This window comes from Nanorana parkeri, unplaced genomic scaffold (assembly GCF_000935625.1).
Source record: "Nanorana parkeri isolate BGI_ZX_2015 unplaced genomic scaffold, ASM93562v1 scaffold14, whole genome shotgun sequence".
Taxonomy (NCBI): Eukaryota; Metazoa; Chordata; class Amphibia; order Anura; family Dicroglossidae; genus Nanorana; species Nanorana parkeri.
Window position 1 is genome coordinate 1,111,686 of NW_017306282.1, and position 20,321 is coordinate 1,132,006.

General features: G+C 45.2%; 1 protein-coding gene across 1 annotated transcript in view; it reads left to right on the top strand.

Moving 5' to 3' along the window:
* The first annotated feature begins 6,509 nt into the window (after positions 1 to 6,509).
* The window catches only part of RIC8B (RIC8 guanine nucleotide exchange factor B), a 43,006-nt gene continuing 29,194 nt past the window's right edge, over positions 6,510 to 20,321 (top strand). The window contains exons 1-3 of the mRNA XM_018557798.1: positions 6,510 to 6,759; positions 16,456 to 16,503; positions 18,447 to 19,055. Coding sequence (XP_018413300.1) covers positions 6,676 to 6,759; positions 16,456 to 16,503; positions 18,447 to 19,055 — 741 coding nt within the window. The 5' untranslated portion in view covers positions 6,510 to 6,675. The remainder of the gene's footprint in view (positions 6,760 to 16,455; positions 16,504 to 18,446; positions 19,056 to 20,321) is intronic.

Here is a 20,321-nt window from a genome sequence, read left to right on the forward strand (position 1 = left end):
TGGCCTTGTTGGGGTGGGGACCCATTGTCCAGCTCACTGACATTAATGATTGCCAGGAGCCATAGCCATAGCGTCCCCCTCAGCTCATGGCAGCCAGTGACGTTAGTAGGCTCTTAGCAACCTGGGGAGCTCTGGCAGGAAAGTTATACCTGGCGCCCCCCTAAGTGACCCAATGAGATGCCACCTAATGTAATCGCCTCGGGCTGCCTCATTATAGGGACAGTCCTGGGGTTTAAAGGAGCAGCAGAAGTTCAGCGTATTTGCATCTGATTGGATCCTAGTGCTGCCCCTATGTATAAAAAATCATACATAAAAACAGGATATGCACAAATCACAGGAGCCTCGTAGCCATTGTTTCTTAAAAGTAGGGTACTTGGTATCTGTGTATCCCTAAAATGTATGTCCAGAGTTGAGCTTTAAAGAGCACTTACAGGTTTTGTCCTTCCCTAGCATGTGACTGGACAGTGAAAGGAGAAGCAGCAGACTGATGAGCTCATCTCTATGTCTCTCCTTCTATCAGCATGTTCCTTGTTAGCGCATGAGCACTGCAGCACAACTCATTGGCTCCTTGTACTACTTTGCACTCTTCCAGCCTAAGCTCTGCTATATAGAGGATTGGAAAAGGCTGACAGCAGACCAAATTCAGTTACTTACAATGCTTGAAATAAAATAAAATTGAATTATGTATTAATCAATGCAGCGTTACATTAATTTGTGACTTTTATATAAGTCTGAAGTTGAGCTTTAAAGTCACTAAAGGGTTGAGTTGACAAATCTAATCACATGGCAACCAAGCTCAAGCCGAGTTTCAAGCCTATACATAACAAAAACTAATGGGCCCCTGGTGTGTATTTATCTTGTACAGTATTTGAATAGGTCCATTTACTGGAAAGTATATTACAACATGGAGGTTTTGGCACTTTGACAACACTAACAACTTGATATAAGTGAGAATTCCTCTATTATTACAATAGAGCTAACATGATGATGTATATCGATGTTTCCCAGTTTTAACAATGTGTGTAGCCCATTATAAAAGCCAATCAGCACTAGGGCTGCAACAACTAATCAACTAAATCGATAATTGAAAAAGTTGTCAACTTTTTCAATCATAGATTAATCGGCTTAAGGTTAGTTGGCCCTGTTCACGGCTCCACACACGCTGCGTGCCACACCTCCTCCCCACCTCACGCTCGCTGCTGCCAGACCTGATACAGCGCAACGCGGAATACCACTAGCTATAGAGGAATACAACAAATCCCAGCAATAATACATTATACAGCGCAATGCGGAATACTACTAGCTATAGAGGAATACGACAAATCCCAGCAATAATACATTATACAGTGGTGCAATGCCGAATACCACTAACTATAGAGGAATACAACAAAACCCAGCAATAGTACATTATACAGCGCAATGCAGAATACCACCAGCTATAGAGGACTACAAAACCCATCAATAGTATATTATACAGCGCAATGCAGAATACTGCTCTAATCAGCACCCACTAGATGTGGATACGTTTAAACCTATTACCCTCCAATTGTGTATAAAAGCTTTCCAAGCATCCTATTCTGTCTATAAATGGAATGTGTAGTAATACATATTTTCTTTGTTTATTTTTTACGGTCAAGACTAAAATTCAGGTAAATGTAAAATATTATATATGAATATTATGTAATTATTCAGCCGCCAGGTGGAACTTTAGGTTCCCTCTCACATTTTCCTCTATGTCCTTTGTTGTTAGTAGCCTGTCATTACAGAGCTTAATAACACAGAACAGTAATTCCTCCCCCCATCTCTATATGGCTCCGTCTGAGGTTTCAATCAGGCAGGCATGGGGCTTCTGATGTGTTCCCTATTTAGAAAGCTAAACAAAAATGGCAATGGAACCAATCAGTTTATACCTACCGAAAGTGAGGTGCATATGGAAGGGCCTTACGTAGAACAAACACAAAAATTTCCCAGCATACCTACCACCTTACATTTATAACAAGTTTCAACCTAAATGTATAAGAAAATAAAAATAAAGTAGGTACCAAACATGCCAATGCCCTAATGTCCAAAAGGCTGATGGGATACATGATATCTCCTAAGGAGAATATGCATATGATCATGTATGATGTCTATCAAATTGTGATTTCATTCTATTCAATAACACGCTGGTTGTCGGATTGTTAAACATGGTCATCTGGAAATATTGACATAGAAAATTTGTCGTTTGTGTCAGCTAAAATAATTTAAAAAAGCATCTATGCATTCCAGATTCTGTAGTATATTCAAAAGCAGTCCCCAGGTTTTAAAAATGATGCTGTCAGGAACCGGATCTGAACCCAGGGCCTCTGCTGTAGCTGGCAGTGGTTCTACCGGCTGAGCCACCTTAGAACCATGGATAGCTCCTTGCCTGATCTCCTGTGTAATCCTCAATTAAACTTAGTTTCGGCTGAACTCTGAACTCCTTGCTCCTCCCTTGAACTTCCTATTTAAGTCATGCCTCTACACTTCCTGTTTGCCAGATTATTGTGCTCCTGCCAATATCTGGCTTCCTTGCTCCTCCTGAGGTACAATCTGCTCATACTGCTACCCCTGTACCGACCTTTGGCTGCTTATTCACCGACTACTCTCATTGTCTTCCACTTCATGCCTGATACCTTTGGCTTGATCTCTGACTACGCTTCTGCCTGCTCCTATACTACTACCATCTGCTTGTGTACTGAACTCGGCCTGTTTGACTACGACTTTGCCTGCTGTTTCAGCTACTGGACTCCGAGCCTGATCCAGATCGTGACAGATGCCTAATTTGCAAAGTATAACTGTAGGCCATGCACAGCCTCTTCCCAGCCTGTCTGTAAAACTTCTAGAGTGGGTGACCCTCCCACCAGTCGCTGGACGCACAACCCCATCAGCGCAAAAACAAGTGCTCTGGCTTGTTCAAACCCTGCACATGTACAGAGTGAGCTCTCTCCGTTTGTTGTACAATGCTAACCTCAGTTGCGGCCGCAACAGAGAGGGAGAGAGCACGCGGCACAAGTAGAGAGCACAAGCATTCCTGTGCATCCAACGACCGGCCTATCCTACCATTTAGGTAGCACAGAGAGGGTCGCGCTCACTGGAATTTTTACAGACAGGCTGGCTAGAGATCATGATGTGGTGATGTGATTACGTCAGCATTTCTCTCTGCACCAGTATACCTTTTGAATGAAGGATGCCACGGTGATGCCTCCTTATGGGTCAGTGTGACAATGAGGTCTGATGAACCCCAAAGTGAGAAAGGAAAAGGGGGATTTGAATATTGTGCCACCTTCATTTTCCTAAAATTTGCAAGTCAGTGACAAATCAAGTAGATCTTGTGTGTGGGGACAGGTGTCGTGAGATATATCTCATATGGCTCACACCAGAACACAGATCATCCTCAAGAACCTTCAAACACAAACAGGCATCATACATTTGCAGCTCAAGCTGGAAGGACAGAATCGATATAATGGATACTGTGAACTGTGCGTGTTTCCGTTAAAACATGTGGTGGCAGATACTCTTTACGTATGTAAAGGGTTAACCGTGGAGCTAACCGACCCCAATGACAATCACTCTCAGTCTGCTGGCATTTAGATTGTTCTCCTGCGAGCTGGAAAATGTCTGTGCGGGGTGAGGCTGAGAATGCTATCATTATATTCTGATGGTAGCAGTGGGTTTTAAGATTGTTGCTGTCCCAGGCAGGGCCATGACACCCTGGACATACAGTCGGTATCAGTCAGCCCGTCTTCTGAGTTAAGTGACCTCTTGTGGCAAAGAAGAGGTACTGTAGTTGCCAGATCCAGATTGAAGGTGAGTATTGCACCGTGAGCTCCTTTTATTTTATTACTGCCTGGGGGATTAGTTTAAGAGTTGGCCTCTAATGTGATTCTCTAACTAAAAAAGGCAACAAGGTGGCCAGTCATACAACAGTACACAGTCCTTATTCCCTGCATGAAGAATGTTGAATAAGAATGTATATAGTAATGGTGTGTAGTGATCTATTAAAGCCAATCACATATCAGCTCTCATCAGCTCAGAACTTCCAGAACATTGTAAAATCATGTTTGATAGGCAGCGATTGGTTATGGCATTTTGACCTTTATAAAGGTCAGTTAGCATTATGTTCCTTCCTATAACACAAAGCATCACAGCGAATGCCTGTGGCTTGTGGCAAGGGTGTAATCTATACTCTGTTAGTAATATTACCGTAAGCAGGTGATAGATACTGATCATGATACTTTACCCCTTAATGACCCTGCGCAATAATGTAAAATGCATGTGCATATATATTTAAAGTGAACCTTGTACTTTGCCCATACTAGGCTAAGGAAACAGGCGCCATGAAGTGACTGTACTTACATTTCATGTGCTCGCTTGACACTTCAATCCACCCTAAACTGGAGCTGAAGGTTGCTTTAAAGAATTTAGGAAGCTGCATGACGCTTGGTCAAAGCATTGCATTTTTGTTCCATACATACTGCTCTTAAATGAGCTAAAGTGTATACAAGTTCTTAAAACATCTTCCACTTCATGGATACCTGTATTTATACGTCTTTAATATAAAGGCTCCTGTATGTCTAAAGAAGTCACAAATCCAGTTACTATGCACAAGCCTCATAAAGTAAACAACATTTACCTTCCTCCTTCATTTGTGGCTCACACACTCCCCCTTCCAGACACTGCAGCTCACAGTGGGAGGATTTCAGCAACAGATGCAGGTCTGTCAATCCAGAAAGCGGTAGGCAGGACTAGGGGTAGCCAGGAGATGATTGACAAGCTACAGGCAAGGGTAGTTATTGTGTAGTCCCTGGAGCTAGGCTTTAAAGTAGTAGTAAACTATCAAACTTTTCTCAATTATGAATCCAGATCATACAAAATATATATCACCCAGCAAAGCAAAGTATTTCTTTACATATTTGCCGAAGCACTTAGTCATCATGTTTCCTAACAGCTGACTCCAACTCTCTCGGATCCACTTCCATGAACTTCCTGTCCAGTACAAGATCACAAAGGACAGCACAGTCTCCAGGACCTATCCATCTACTAGCTTTGAGAAGGGTGGACCCAATTCATCCTTTGCTATATATGAAGGCTCTCATAAATTAGAGTTAGGACCGCACTATACAGAGGGGCCTTGACCAGGCAATGCGGTTTCCACATGTTTTGCAAAAGTTGTGCAACTAAAATCTTTCTGGGATAAAATGTTTCTCTCGTGGGGGTCAGTGAGCAGTTATCTTATAGCTGGAGACTCCCAGAATGTCAAGGTTGAGATGTCAGCTATTGGCGGTGGACCATGTTGCCAGAAAGGAGGCACTTTTATCGGTGGGGGCCAACGGTGCCAGTAAGGAGACATTGGTATTGGAGGGGTTTCATGGTGCCACGAAGGAGACATTGGTATAAGTCGGGGGCCATGATGCAGGAAAGGAGACACTGGTATGGTTGGGAGGCCATGATGCAGGAACGGAGACACTGATATGGTTGGGAGGCCATGGTGTCAGGAAGGAGACAGTGGTGTAGTTGCGAGGCCATGGTGTCAGGAAGGAGACAGTGGTGTAGTTGCGAGGCCATGGTGTCAGGAAGGAGACACTGGCATGGTTGGGCAAAAGCAGAGACACCGGCACTCCAGGGTGAAAAACAAACGTCTATTTATTGACATGCAGCATAACAGGTATTGCAACAAACGTTTCGGGGGCGCACAGGATCCTCTTCCTCATGCTTCTGCCTGAGGAAGGGGATCCTGTGCGACCCCGAAACGTTAGTTGCAATACTTGTTATGCTGCACGTCAATAAATAGGCATTTGTTTTTCACCCTGGAGTGCCGGTGTGTCTGATTTTGCTCATATTTGTGACGCCTGCCATCCGTCGAATACCATAACACCCACTTCTCGAAAGGGATTTTGCGGTCAGGAGTGCAATGGGACCATGGACTTACTGGCATGGTTGGGAGGCCATGGTGTCGGGAAGGAGACATTGGTATGGTTGGGGAGCCACAGTGTCAGGAAGGAGTCATTGGTATGTTTGGGAGGCCAAGTTGTCAGGAAGGAGACATTGGTGTTGGTGGCTTCAGTGGATCACTTACTTGACCACTGTCTGTCTCCTTGCTCTGCTGGAACTATACTTCTACTGTCGGGCAGGAGGTCACTGTTTGAGACATAGCAGCCACATTGGACTGTTTTGCAATACTCATTTAAATTCAACTTCAAAATGAAGTTATTTCAACTGATAATCTGTTGTCACAATAATTTTCCTGCCTGCATGAAGAGTACTATTTTATTTTAGTTGAGACACATCTTTCCATAAAAAGGCTGTTGGGCTACGAAAACATGGCGGAATTGGCCCGCCCTTTGAACTATTGCTTTGTAGAGTAGGAGCATGCGCAGTGTGGTCACGATGGTCTGGCTTTAAGCCAATGGTTACAATGAGTAGGAGAGAGGCGTAGCAACAGCATAGGTGGATTTTCTTTTGAATGATCAAGCTGGTTAGACCCGTAGCCTTGTTTGTGAATGCTCAGGCTAGGTGGAGCTGTGCTATTGCGCTCAAGTTCGGTTGAGCTGAGGGATAGGGCGCATGCGCAGACAGGGAGGCTGCGTGAGTATGTAAAGAAAAAGGGATTTGGTTGCATCTTATTCGTAAGTTCCCTCCGCTTCCGGCACAGACATGGACCTGGACACTGTGCTGGGGAGAGTCCGCCCGGGGAACCAGGAGGAGACGGCATCAGCCCTGAAGGAGTACAATGACCAGGTAATGCCTGTGTGCAGCACTGTGTCTGTGATCACTGCCTGCACTGCACTGTATGCACACACTGTGTGACATCTTCTCCATCGCTGCCTGCACTGTATGTACACCCTGTGTGACATCTCCATCACTGCACTGTATGCACACACTGACATCTTCTCCATCACTGCCTGCACTGTATGTACACCCTGTGTGACATCTCCATCACTGCCTGCACTGCACTGTATGCACACACTGACATCTCCTCCATCACTGCCTGCACTGTATGTACACCCTGTGTGACATCTCCTCCATCACTGCCTGCACTGTATGTACACCCTGTGTGACATCTCCTCCATCACTGCCTGCACTGTATGTACACCCTGTGTGACATCTCCTCCTCCATCACTGCCTGCACTGTATGTGCACCCTGTGTGACATCTCCTCCTCCATCAATGCCTGCACTGTATGTACACTGTGACATCTCCTCCTCCATCACTGCCTGCACTGTATGTACACCCTGTGTGACATCTCCTCCATCACTGCCTGCACTGTATGTACACCCTGTGTGACATCTCCTCCATCACTGCCTGCACTGTATGTACACCCTGTGTGACATCTCCTCCATCACTGCCTGCACTGTATGTACACCCTGTGTGACATCTCCTCCTCCATCACTGCCTGCACTGTATGTGCACCCTGTGTGACATCTCCTCCTCCATCAATGCCTGCACTGTATGTACACTGTGACATCTCCTCCTCCATCACTGCCTGCACTGTATGTACACCCTGTGTGACATCTCCTCCATCACTGCCTGCACTGTATGTACACTGACATCTCCACCTCCATCACTGCCTGCACTGTATGTACACATGTCTTCCCCTTCTGTTATCTGCACTGTGCTGTCAGTGACTGTATGGTACACTGCTATGTGCACTGTGCTGTCAGTGGCTTTATGGTACACTGCTGTCTGCACTGTGCTGTCAGTGACTGTATGGTACACTGCTATCTGCACTGTGCTGTCAGTGGCTTTATGGTACACTGCTATCTGCACTGTGCTTTTAGTGGACAAGCCCCTTTACACACTATGATTGAGCTGTCATTTGTGTTACTGATTCAGACCTGAGGGGGCGGAGTCAGCACACACTGGTCCTCGTGTATTTTATTTGTATAGAACAGGGGTAGCCAAACTCCGGCCCTCCAGCTGTGGTGGAACTACAAATCCCTTGAGGCATTGCAAGATTCTCAGCCACAGACATGACTCCCGGAGAGAGATGCATCATGGGATTTGTAGTTTCACCACAGCTGGAGGGCCGGAGTTTGGCTACCCCTGGTATAGAAGAGTATGACCCATCCCCGGAGTCACATGATCTGTAAATCACAGACTATGATAACCTGACATTGGATTGTGTTATGTGGCCTGTTTGTTGTGGATCCAAGTCATGCTCAGTGGAGTCCTCCTGTGACCAGGTCACATTACGGTACAACATTTCTGTGCCATTCCCCTGCTTGCTTTATAATCTGCTCAGTGAGGAAAGTCTGTTCATGTTGATTGTGTGCAGCACTGTAGGATGACTTAGAGTGACGTCATTGCCAAAACAAACCTCACACAAAGGAGATGCATTACCTCCCCATCGGCCATGCCTCCTGTCCTCACTCTCCTCAACAACTACTCTGGGTAAGGAATCTTTATCACTGAACACCCTTCAGGTCTGTCAGATGCCAGGTCCCCCTTTACATATTGTAGTTCTAGCCGCCGCCCCTTATGTCAGTACAGGATGCAATGGTGACACAGCGGCTGGCAGACGTGTGCCAAGGAAAGGGGCAGCGGCTTTTGTCATAATGTGAATTACTTGGACAATATGACAGACTTGCTTCTGGGATTTCCCACCTTTTTAGATCCGATACCGCGGCTGCCATCACCCGGCCTGGCATCTTCTCTATACAGCGATTGGACAGCCAGTCAGAGACCTGAGGAAGGGAATCCTGCGTGACCCCGAAACATTTGTTGCATTGGTGTGACATGCTGCACCTCCGTCTATAAATAGACGTTTTTGAATTGCAACTGGAGTGCCGCTGTCCCTGTTTCTGCTTATGCATGTAACGGTTGCCATCCGTTGACCACCGCAGCACCCATCTTGTTTTTTTGTGGAACAAGCGGTTAGGAGTGCGATGGGTTCATGGACTTCCATGATTTAAGTATGACGTACGCATACTTACATTGGACCAAGCTGGACACATGTGGGTGTACATAATCATTTATAGCTGGAGTTCAGCTTTAAATATTTAATGTTCTGCTATGTGAATGGGAACATGTAACAAGTATAAGGCCTCGTTCACACCAGATACAGTGCGTTCCGGCCCCATTCTGGCCAGAACGCACTGCCTCTCATTGCGGCTGGCTCACTTTTTTTTGTGTGGCAGCAGGGGCGTGGCGGTTCATTGAAATGAATGGCACCGTGGCCACGCCCTCCGGCCGCAATGTGATCGGCCACATGGGATCGCAAGGCACATTATGCCTACGCTCCGATCAAAATAGTGCTTGCAGTATTTTGTTTGGACCGGGCGTGGCTATGGTGCCATTTAAATGGACCGCCCCCTCTGGCCCCACAACAAAGCGAGCCGGTCGCAATGCGAGACAGTGAGTTCTGGCCAGAATCAGGCCAGAACGCACTGCATGTGGTGTGAGGCTAGGTTCACACCTAGGCGACCCCTGCAAGATTGCCGCGCGGTCAGGAGTCGCCAAGGTGTGAACCAATCTCGCTGTGGGTGCCATTATTTTCTAATGGCACCCCAGTCGCATCGCACGGATTCCCACTGCGATTCCCAACACGATCGCAGCTAAAACAGCCGCTCGTCATATATCGCAAAAAAAAGGTACGCGTCACCCCATTGAAATTAATGGGGCCGCGCGGCAATAGCTGCCTGTATTGTGCAGGTCCGCACGATCCCGGGAACCGCGTCCTGGGTGTCGTGCAGGTGTGAACCTAGCCCCAACGAGGCCTAAAGAAGGTGTTATTGCAATTTGGCTGCAAAGGTATAAAAACATATTAGGTGTCATCAAGTCAGTAAAAAAAAAAAAAGAATTGATGGGAGAGCACGTCTGTAAACATGTCAATAAAACACAAAATGTGTGTAAAGGTTTTCTTCACCTTGGAAGTTGGCGGTTTTATTTTGTATGTGTGTCTTGTAGTGTGCAGCCTGAGCTCGCTCCTGCCGGCAGATTCACCAGTTGGCTTGTTGAGAGCAGTCCAATAGGAACGTTCCTGGGTCTAAGTATCGGTAATTACAATGCAGGCAGAACATTTCTCTAGACTTGAATTCTTTATTTCAGGATCATGTCACTTTAATTTTCTTATAAAGGGCTGAGGGAGCTCTGATACCCGAGGTGTTCTGGTCATTTTTTTACTGTGGTGAGAGCCTGGCCCCACCACCCTCGCACAACAATATTGAGCTATGATTGAGATGACCAAATAGTGAAATGCCTCTGAGTAAAGCATTGGTGCGATACCATAGTATACACAAACACTTCGGGTCCATTCACACCGGATCCAGTGCATTGCGATCCGTTGAGTTCCGACCAGTTTTTCAACAGATGGTAATGGTAGGGCAGCGAACAAATGAATGGGTGTGACTGGATCTAGTCCACACCGCTCTGTTTCGTTGTAGTAGAGCATGCACCATTTTTATTTTCTGCGCAATATAACGCAACAGATCTAGTGTAAACTAGCCCCATTCACACCCATTCATTTTTTTGGGGCCCTTCCGTTAGCATCCATTAAAAAACGGATCTGAAGGGCATTTAAAGGCAAAATTGCAAGTCAATGATCCCTCCATTGACTTGTGATTTCCTTCCGATTTTGGTGTGTACAGGCCCAAACATTTACAGGGTTATCCACAAAAGAGTGAAGAGTTTGGAGAAGGCAGGAGAAGTGAACAATCTAGGACAACATAGCTGAACTGGAAAGTGAGCTGTATTGGAGAATTTTTCCAAATCCTCTATGTTGTCCTAGATTGTTCACTTCTCCTGCCTTCAACAAACTCTTCACCCTTTTGTGGATAACCCTGTTAGCTTTCTTACTGAGTGTCTTGGAAGTTTGGTGTAAGGGGGATTATGATGTGGGGGGTTCAGGGGTTTGGATTGTCCCCTTAGTTCCAGTGAAGGGCACTCTTAAGGCATCAGCATACCAAGACATTTTGGACAATTTCATGCTCCCAACTTTGTAAGAACAGTTTGGGGATGGCCCCTTCCTGTTCCAACATGACTGCGCACCAGTGCACAAAGCAAGGTCCATAAAAACATAGGTAAGCGAGTTTGGGGTGGAGGAACTTTACTGGCCTGCACAGAGTCCTGACCTCAACCTGATGGAACACCTTTGGGATGAATTAGAGCGGAGACTGCGAGCCAGGCCTTCTCGTCCAATATCAGTACCTGACCTCACAAATGCGCTTCTGGAAGAATGGTCAAACATTCCCATAGACACACTCCTGAACCTTGTAGACAGTCTTCCCAGAAGAGTTGAAGCTGTTATAGTGGCAAAGGGTGGGGCAACTCAATATTGAACCCTACGGACTAAGACTGGGATGCCATTGAAGTTCGTGTGTGTAAAGTCAGACTTTCCAATACTTTTGGCAATATAACTGTAATGTCTTCCTTATATTGTAAAGCGCTGCGCAAACTGTTGGCGCTATATAAATACTATGTAATAATAATAATAGTGTAGCTTAAATTTCAGTCAATTCCTGTTGACTCAGCCAATAGCAATAGGTGGCCCAGTCGGCACCACACAGCTCAATGAAAGTCGACTGGGCTGGGTAAAAAATGTTGGACCACACAGTGACTTCATCCTATTGGGTGCTGTGGCTGCTTGAATACAGTAGCTGGTAGAGCAGTTTCCTCCATCCATGCCCAGAAGATTCAAGTGATTTTCTCTAGGATAAAGCAGTGCATGTAGAACAATGGTTGGAGATTGCTGCTCTTATGCAGAGAGCCTCTGTCCCATTCTCTGATTCCTGCTCAGCCACAGACTTTACAGCAGCTGCTGGAGATTGTTAACAAAATAACATTTGCTTAATAAAGTATTTTTACCTCAAGTCGAACTATTGACGTTCCCCGGAAGGCTCAGTTAGCTTTAAAGGATAAGTTCACCTTTTGCAAAAATTAAAGAAATGCATAAATAATATATTTTAAAAATATGTATTTCTTTAATATTTGCATTCAAGCCTGGAAAGCATTGCAATAGTGATCACTCGATCAGAGCCGCAAAGCTCGGACTTCTGCACATTCTCTCCCAGGCAGAGCTCATACTGAGGTGCAGAGTTTCAGTTAGGAGAGATGCGGAAGGACAGCTGGACTTCAAACTGCATTAAATCGCCTCATACAGCGTCCAGCCGTCCTCCCTCTAGTAGAGCTGCCCATATTCCCGCATCTACCTAGGAGGACGGCTGGACGCTGTATGAGGTGATTTAATGCAGTTTGAAGTCAAGCTGTTTTTCCCCATCTCTCCTAACTGAAACGCAGTACCTCAGTACGAGCTCTGCCTGGGAGAGAATGTGCAGAGGCCTGAGCTTTGCATCTGTCATCGAGTGATCACTATTGCAATGTTTTCCAGGCTGGATTGCAAATATTAAAGAAATACATATTTTTAAAATATTAATTATGCATTTCTAAAATTTTTGCAAAAAAGACAGGTCCTGCATAGCTGAAAGGCATTTCCCTAACCCCCAATAGCCATTTAAAGCCCATCGCACCCAACCAAATCCCTATAATCACCTTCCTCCAATCTATTTAGCTAAATGATGACATTTTGGTGACATGTTTCTGATTTTTGCCAAAATTTTGGTACACCGAAAATTCCCAGTTTCCCTCATCCCTACCAAAGATATATTTTGAGGCCCAAAAAAGTACTTTTATATCCCTTACATGCTTGGCTCTTAGGGTTTAGCCTAGCACCTTGGTATAACACCCCATTCACACTTGCGATTGGGTCAGTCTCATGAGTCTTAAGGTCCCCACACACCTTACGATAATCGCGGGAAATCCCGCGATCGCATGATTATCGTAAGGTATGTGGAAGCCGTGCGACCTCTACTACTGTAAGTAAATAAAAGTAATTCACCGGCACACACTTGAAGGGTTTTTAAAGTATTGATATGTTTATTCAATACCCAATGTCACATACTGTCATACAGTGCTAACGTATCGGGTCCGCACAGGGATCCTTCATCAGAGTGACAGTGGTTGGGTGCTGAGGAAGGATCCCTGTGCGGACCCGAAACGTTAGCACTGTATGACAGTGCTCCATGAGACTTCTGGGATCTTCTGCAGATGGGAGGTGCTGTATAATCCAATGATAGCTACCACCTCCCGAACTCTTCACATGCCATTCGCATATGGTCACATGTACCTGCGGCCGATTGCACCTGGATGCAGACTGCTTGGATCTAAGTGCAATCATCTGCAGGTAATTGCAGTATGTGCGATGACGTGAACAGCTGCAGGCAGTGGTATCTGTCATTGTGTTGTATAGCGTCTCCCACCTGCAGCACATCGCATGAATCTCATGAAGGAATTCCTGACACTTGTGTGATCGGCCCCATTCGCTTAGAGGAGGGGTGAACACATGAATATGGAATTCAGAAGCCAGGTTTTCTAATCCAGGAGCCAGCAGAATTTTTTTTACCTGTCCGCTCCATTGAGAAAAACTAGAGAAAACCTCAAAAGTTAGCTGCCAGCATTAAATTGTTAAGGAGCACTGGCACCTGGGATTCGTCCAGGCCTGGCTTAGGCTGGGCACACACCTTACAACCATCGCAAGACTTCTGTCTTGCGATGGTTGTAAGGTACTTAAAAAAACGTACGATCTGCCTATGTTGCATAGGCAGATCGTACTTGCAATGATCGCAAGCCACGCCCCCTGAGGCAATGCCGAACGGGCAGTGTGCGCTTGCGCACACCGGCCCGTGCGGCTGTTATCGTACGGATATGCCACAAACCCGCCGAACATCGTACGATGCTCGGCGGGTTTTCGAACATGTCCGTAAGTTTAAAGTCGTGCGACCGTACAGTAGTAGAGGTCGTACGGCTTCCACACACCTTACGATCTCGGGATTTCCCGCGATTCTCGTACGATAATCGTAAGGTGTGTGGGGACCCTTAGAGCCATGCCCATATCAGCTCTTTAGTAATCCCTAGATAGCAGCTGTAAAATGTCTGTATACAACTCCATTTTACCTTCAGGTGTTTGATATCCATGATCTCTGCTTATAACATCATTCCACCTTTCCAGCCAATGATTATGGCGTCACTGTATCTGTGCAAACTCTAATAATAAGAAAGCCCAGCACTACCTGCATACATTCTTCTCAGTCATTCTACAGTGCGTGCAACCTGATTTCTCCTGCACTCGGAGAAAGATCCCCGTTCTGCTTATAACCACCTGCTGCCTGTAAGTTATAAAAATATGTATTTATATGGCAGTCACATTATCATCTATGTAGAACCCCCTTTTACTACCTTTTTAAAGATGTCAAAGTTGATCAATTTAGACAAAGAATCTGTTTAGTTTTACACTGAGCTGTGAGTGTCTTAACATGACACCATCAGGGCATATACTGTACGTGTACTGGTATTGTTTACTGGAAAACATGACCCGCACAATGTTTGGTTGCCTATATAAACTTCATCTTCAGGGAAATCATTAGAAAGGCACGTCAATGGTGCTTTGCATACAGGAAGTGTTTGATCTGTGCTTAGTGACGTACATTGTGATCTTTGCAAGCCTTGGCCAAGCTGTGAGGCTCTGCGTGAGGCATATGGGCAGACCTCAGACTTTCTCCTCTTAGGTTCTGTTTCTCCATATACGTATACAGAGTGTTGCTGTTTGATAAAGGGTTTTATTTGGGTGCACTGCAATAAACAACAAAATTGGCAGAATTAGAGGATCCACGTTACAGAGATAGTAGCGGCTTAATATTGTATTATTTGGTCTAAAGAGAACCAGTCATAGCAGGAATTGAATATTCAATCTTAAATCTGAACTCTGGACAAGCAGCTAAACACACTAGCTTCCTTAGTTAGGTCATGTTCAACCACCTCAGCCTCTGACTGGACAGTAAAGAAGCATCATCAGGCTGAAATGGTCATCTCTCTGGTCTTTCCTACTGTCGCCATGTTTCTTGTCAGCAGATATGCATGCAGCGCACTTAATTAAGTCCCACCACTCTCCATGTCTGTGTGCTGCCATACAGGGCTTTGTAAGATGTGAAGTCAAATCCCTAAACGTAATGCTTAACCTCCCTGGCGGTCTGATTTAATTTAGTTTTTCTGGTTTTTTTACCTCGTTAACTTTACTGTTAAAATTCCTGCCGGTTCTGCCCCCTTGCGACGCGGACGCTCGCAAGGGACGGAAGACGGATGCCGGCATCAACCGGAGGACACAGCACGGCTCGCGGGACAAGTAAGTAACACTATGCTGTAATCCCAAGTGTGGCTCGGGGTTACCGCTTATGGTACTGAAAATTAACCCAGAGCCACCCTCGGGATTACCGCCAAGGAGGACTTGTTCAAAAATGCATCCAATGTATTCCAATGGTATTTTGGGCTCCAGTTCACACCACAGCGTTCAGTTCCAGTGCATGTGGAAAACCTGCAGGAGTCGCTATTTTTTTTCTGCTTTGGAACATGCCAAAACATATGCAAGCGCTCTGGAATGCACTGGATCACACCTGAAAGCCCATTTTAGGCTTAAAAAAAAAAAAGGACCGGAACGTGTCAAAACGCACTGCACTGCAAATGCAGAAACTCATCCAGATCTGGTCCGGATTTGGTGTGAACAAGCCCTAACTGAAACCAGTAAATCACAGCAATAGTTTGTATTTGTTTATGAAGAACTGTGATACAAGTGGCAGAAACTGATTGGAAATCTAAAAATATAGTTGTCACCGGAAGAGTGGACATTTTCCAGTGGGGATGGCTGTTCTGGGCACCCAGGTCAAAAATGTCATAGGTTTTAAAAGATACCACACACAAAAATGTGGGCTTCCCCTTCACATTGAAGTGCCCCCTTCAAATCAAAATCCCCCCTTCACATCAGAGTCACCCACATTCACATCAGAAGCCCCTCTTTCATATCAAAGTGTCCCCCCCACATCAAAGTGCCCCCTTTACACCAGTCTTCGTTCACCATTCATATCACAGTCCCACTACCACAAATTTTTGAGGCACCCCCGATGAGGCCAGAAGATACACCAGTGTGCCACACTCTGGTTGAGAAAGGCTGCTCTAAATCTATTTTGTGAGTGGTCATGTGACTGGAAGTTCAGGGAAGCATTGCTAAGCGAGTAGGGACCAGTGACTTTTATTACAACATATTGTGATTGGGGACATATTTTAAATAAATAATGTGCACATTTCCGTGTTGGATATGAATCCTTTTAATTTGAAAAAGAGGAGGGTTTAGTTTAGTACTACTTCAGCTCTTGGGTGGCATGGTAGAATATGAGAACATGTCTGATCAGTATAGACTCACAGACCACCCACACACTACAGGTAAGCTACTATAGAAAGGCAGTGCAGGGTGACCGGCTGGCCCCATCTGCTCCTTTTAGGTGACTGTCGAGAACAGGACGCTTCGTTTTCTTAGGATTTATAGAACGTTATGCACTTCAGCTTTTCTTTAGTTTTGCTAACAGGGCGTCTGTTTTTCTTTTTTTCTTGATAGAATCGATCTTTGTTCCAGTTTGACCCGACTGATGAAGAGAAAAGAAAGGCAAGTATGGCTAATGTAATTGTAGCACACAAAAGGCAAAAAAAAGCCTATTGAAAGATATAAAATTACAGAACTAGCTTTTGCTGCAAAATTCTTCTTTAATCCACAGATCCGCCCCCCCAAACGGTATTTTTTTTTTTTTAAGCTAGACATCCTCAATCTGATAGCCAACATCATTCAAGACACTTTCTCCGAGCCTAGGTCTACATGGGCTCAGAGTATGTGGGTTGAATGATGCTAGCAATCAGACTGAGGACCTCTAATGACAGGAAAAAAAGGACTGTTTGGGAATTCTCTGTGAATGGACAATGAAAGGAGAAGCAGCACAGTGATGAGCTCATCTCTCTGTCACTTTGCTCTCTCTTCCCATCAACATGCTTTTTGTCAGCACATTAACTAATTGCCTTTCACATTCCAGTGCTGCTGTACAGGGACATATTAAGGTACTGCTTGCATGTAAAAAATAAATGTAATGATGTATTACTGAATACAGAGCTACATACTGTATATATCTATGAACAAATGAACAGGTTTTACAGCCAGGCACACTCGTATTAATGCTCAAAAGGTTGTCTTCTGTTTCTGGTGTGAATTTGGTTCTGCCTGACTAGTTCTTGTCAGTTTCCTCCAGTTTCCAAGCACAATTCGATGTTGTGTGAAACTGTACTTACTGAAACATTGGCTTTTTTGCCATTTCTTAAGTAAATACCTACACTTTTAAGGGTTATTGTGGTCTTTCTGTCACCCTTTGTTAACTGCAGTTTTGTACTAATTATTATGAGAGCAATATACTAAGGCCCCATCCAGGGCCGGATTTCCCACAAGGCCAACCAAGGCCTGGCCTCGGGGCAACAGGGAGTATAGGGGCAGCAGGGGTGTGGAATTCCTATCTCCCGATGCCCGGGACGTGAAGTTCTGGGTTCCGGGCGGGTAGTTGTTTTCTACATTTAGCCCTGCTTTGGGAAAGCAGAGCTAAATGTACAGTGGGGAAGCCACCGCTTGTTTTGTACAAGTGATCTTGCGATGTCGCCAAGATCACTTGTATGCAGCCTGCAGGTCTGCCATTCTCCATGGGGGGGGGGGCTCCCGGGTAGGGGGGCGCATTGAGGAACCTGGCCTCGGGGGCAGCAGCGAGAGTAAAATCGGCCCTGGCCCCTGATCGTGAGGGGATCCATGCACGGAAATCTGTGTATAAATGGACTCCCGTGTTTTAAACCCGGCTGCACATAGACTAGCATTGGGCATCTGATCGGGTCCAGCCAAATATTGCTTCAGAACGTGTAGAAACGCAGTTCATTCCAACACTGCTGTTTTACAGATTGAGGGTTTGTAAGTAGTCAACAAGGGACCTGGAACACCTATAAGAATTGTTTGCATCTTTCAAGGCTCCATACTTCCATTGCTGTAGAAAAGTTGTTAATACTTTACCTGTTCCCTTGTTAATGTTAAACATTGCAAAAAGTACCCGGTACACTTTTCAGTACTTCTTAGGCACGATTTCCTAAATGTTCCCTATAACATGGCAAATCTTCACATTTTGACGTCCACCTTAACAAAGATGGGAGAGCTGCATGAACTGATGTTCTGAGACAAAAAATGCATCATGCTTTGAGGGCCGGTTCACAGCAGCTCTGGTGCGTTCCAGCACGATTCACTGCTGGGGTGCACTGGAGCGCATCACGGCCAGCTTCCTGCATTCAGGGGTAGGACGGGGTGTGGCGGTGCATTGAAGTCAATGGCACCGCAGCCACACCCCCAGCCTGCAGTGCGATCTGAAGCATTTTATCAGATTGCACTGGACCGGAACACAGGCACTGATGGGTTGAAAATCTCACTATTGGCAGATTGCGGTAATGGGCCAGTAGTGTGACTTGGCTAACAGGAAGGGGTGATGCCAGACTGCCACTTTATTATGTTGATTTTCTTTTTGTTTTCTTCTACAGAAACTGTGTAATGTTCTGTTTCAAGTACTGGAGAAAGGAACAAGTACTTCCTGTCAGATTGTCTGTTTGGAGGCTCTCCGAATCCTCTCCAGGGATAAAAAGGTGTTGGCGCCGGTGATCACAAGAGAGAACATGAAGATCCTCATGAAATTAGCAAAACTGGATCTTCAACTGAAATCTCTGGGTGACTCTGCAAGCTTTCCAGTTACTGTGGAGTCACTGAAGTGCTTGTGTAATATTGTGTTTAACAGTCCCGAGGCGCAGAAGCTGAGCCTGGAACTGAACATGGCTGCTGGGCTTTGCCACCTCTTGAAGATATGCACGGGTGGGCGTACTGTCAATGACATTCGCTGCTTTGATCTGAGACTGCTCTTTCTCTTAACCCTGCTGCACACGGAGATCAGGTCTCAGCTGAAAAAGGAACTGCAAGGATTCCTGCTGCTGACAAACACCCTAGAGAGCATTCTGAGTATTCACTGGGTGGGGAAGTACCAGGCTGCTGTTAAGGTTGGCAGCCCACAGCTGGCTGTGCAAGAGACGGACTGCACCATAGAGGCTCTAAAGGCTCTTTTTAATGTGACGCTGGACAGCTGGAATGTCCACAGCGAGGTAAGATGCCTAATATTTTGCTTACAATCTTCATCCATATAATAAGTGGGCTTAAACTGACAATGTCTCTTAACTACCTCCGGGCCGGCTGTAGTAAAAAAACTCTCTAGATCTGAGCGGGCGTCTTTAGACATCCGCTCAGATTTTTGCTAATGAGGGGAGGAGTTGCTGATAAAACTTATTAATTGGCAGATTGAAGCTGAACTTAACTAAACACACAGGTGAAATGCACACGTGGACAAATATATTGGTCATGGAAACAATAGTGATTATATAATATGATATATACTGATATGTCAGTTAGTATATTAGTGATACACATGGACACTAAGGGGGAGAGTTGTGGAGTGGAAATATATATTTGTGTGTCATCGGCATAGAGATGGTATTGGAAGCCATGTGAGGTGATGAACTGACCAAGGGAGGAGGTGTAGATAGAGAAGAGAAGGGGTCCAAGGACAGAACCTTGGGGGACCCCATTAGAAAGGGGAAGAGAAGGAGAGGAGTTAGATTTGTAGGTGACACTAAAGGAGCGCTTAGATAGGTAAGAGTAGAACCATGAGAGAGTAGAGTCTTGTAGGCCAAGTGAGTGGAGTTTTTTGAGGAGCAGCTGGTGGTCAACTGTGCCAAAAGCATCAGCAAGGTCTAATAGCAAGAGTAAGGAGTAGTGGCCATTGTTTTTAGCAGTTAGTAAGTCATTAGTGAGTTAAAAGTAGAAAAGAGTTGACGAGGTTTGGATGAGAGTGTGTTAATGAGAGTGACAAAATAAGTCAGTTTGACAGCACGGAGGGAGGAATTATATTTTAGGAGAGCAGCTTTATATAGTGTGACGCCTTGTAGAGACCTAGTTTTACCCCACACTCGTTCCAGAGCGCGGTTATGTCTTTTTCAGATTTCTGGTCTGTTTGAAGGGTGAGTGAAAGGGTGGTATGTCATAGACTGAAGCAAAGAAAGTGTGAAAATACATTAATGATTGCTTACTCTACAGAAGATATTCTAAAATGGAAAGGACACATTTGTTGGTACCCCTGGAAAAGATTATGAATAATTGGATCATTGGTGATGTTTCAAAGTAGCTGTATTCTCTAGTATCACACATATCTTCAATCTTGTAATCAGTAAGTCAGGCTGTTTAAATGGAGCAAAGTAGTCACTCTGCTGTTTGGTATCATCGCGTGCACCACACTGAACATGGACCAGAGAAAGCAAAGGAGAGAGTTGTCTGAGATCAGAAATAAAATTACAGACAAGCATGTCAAAGTTAAT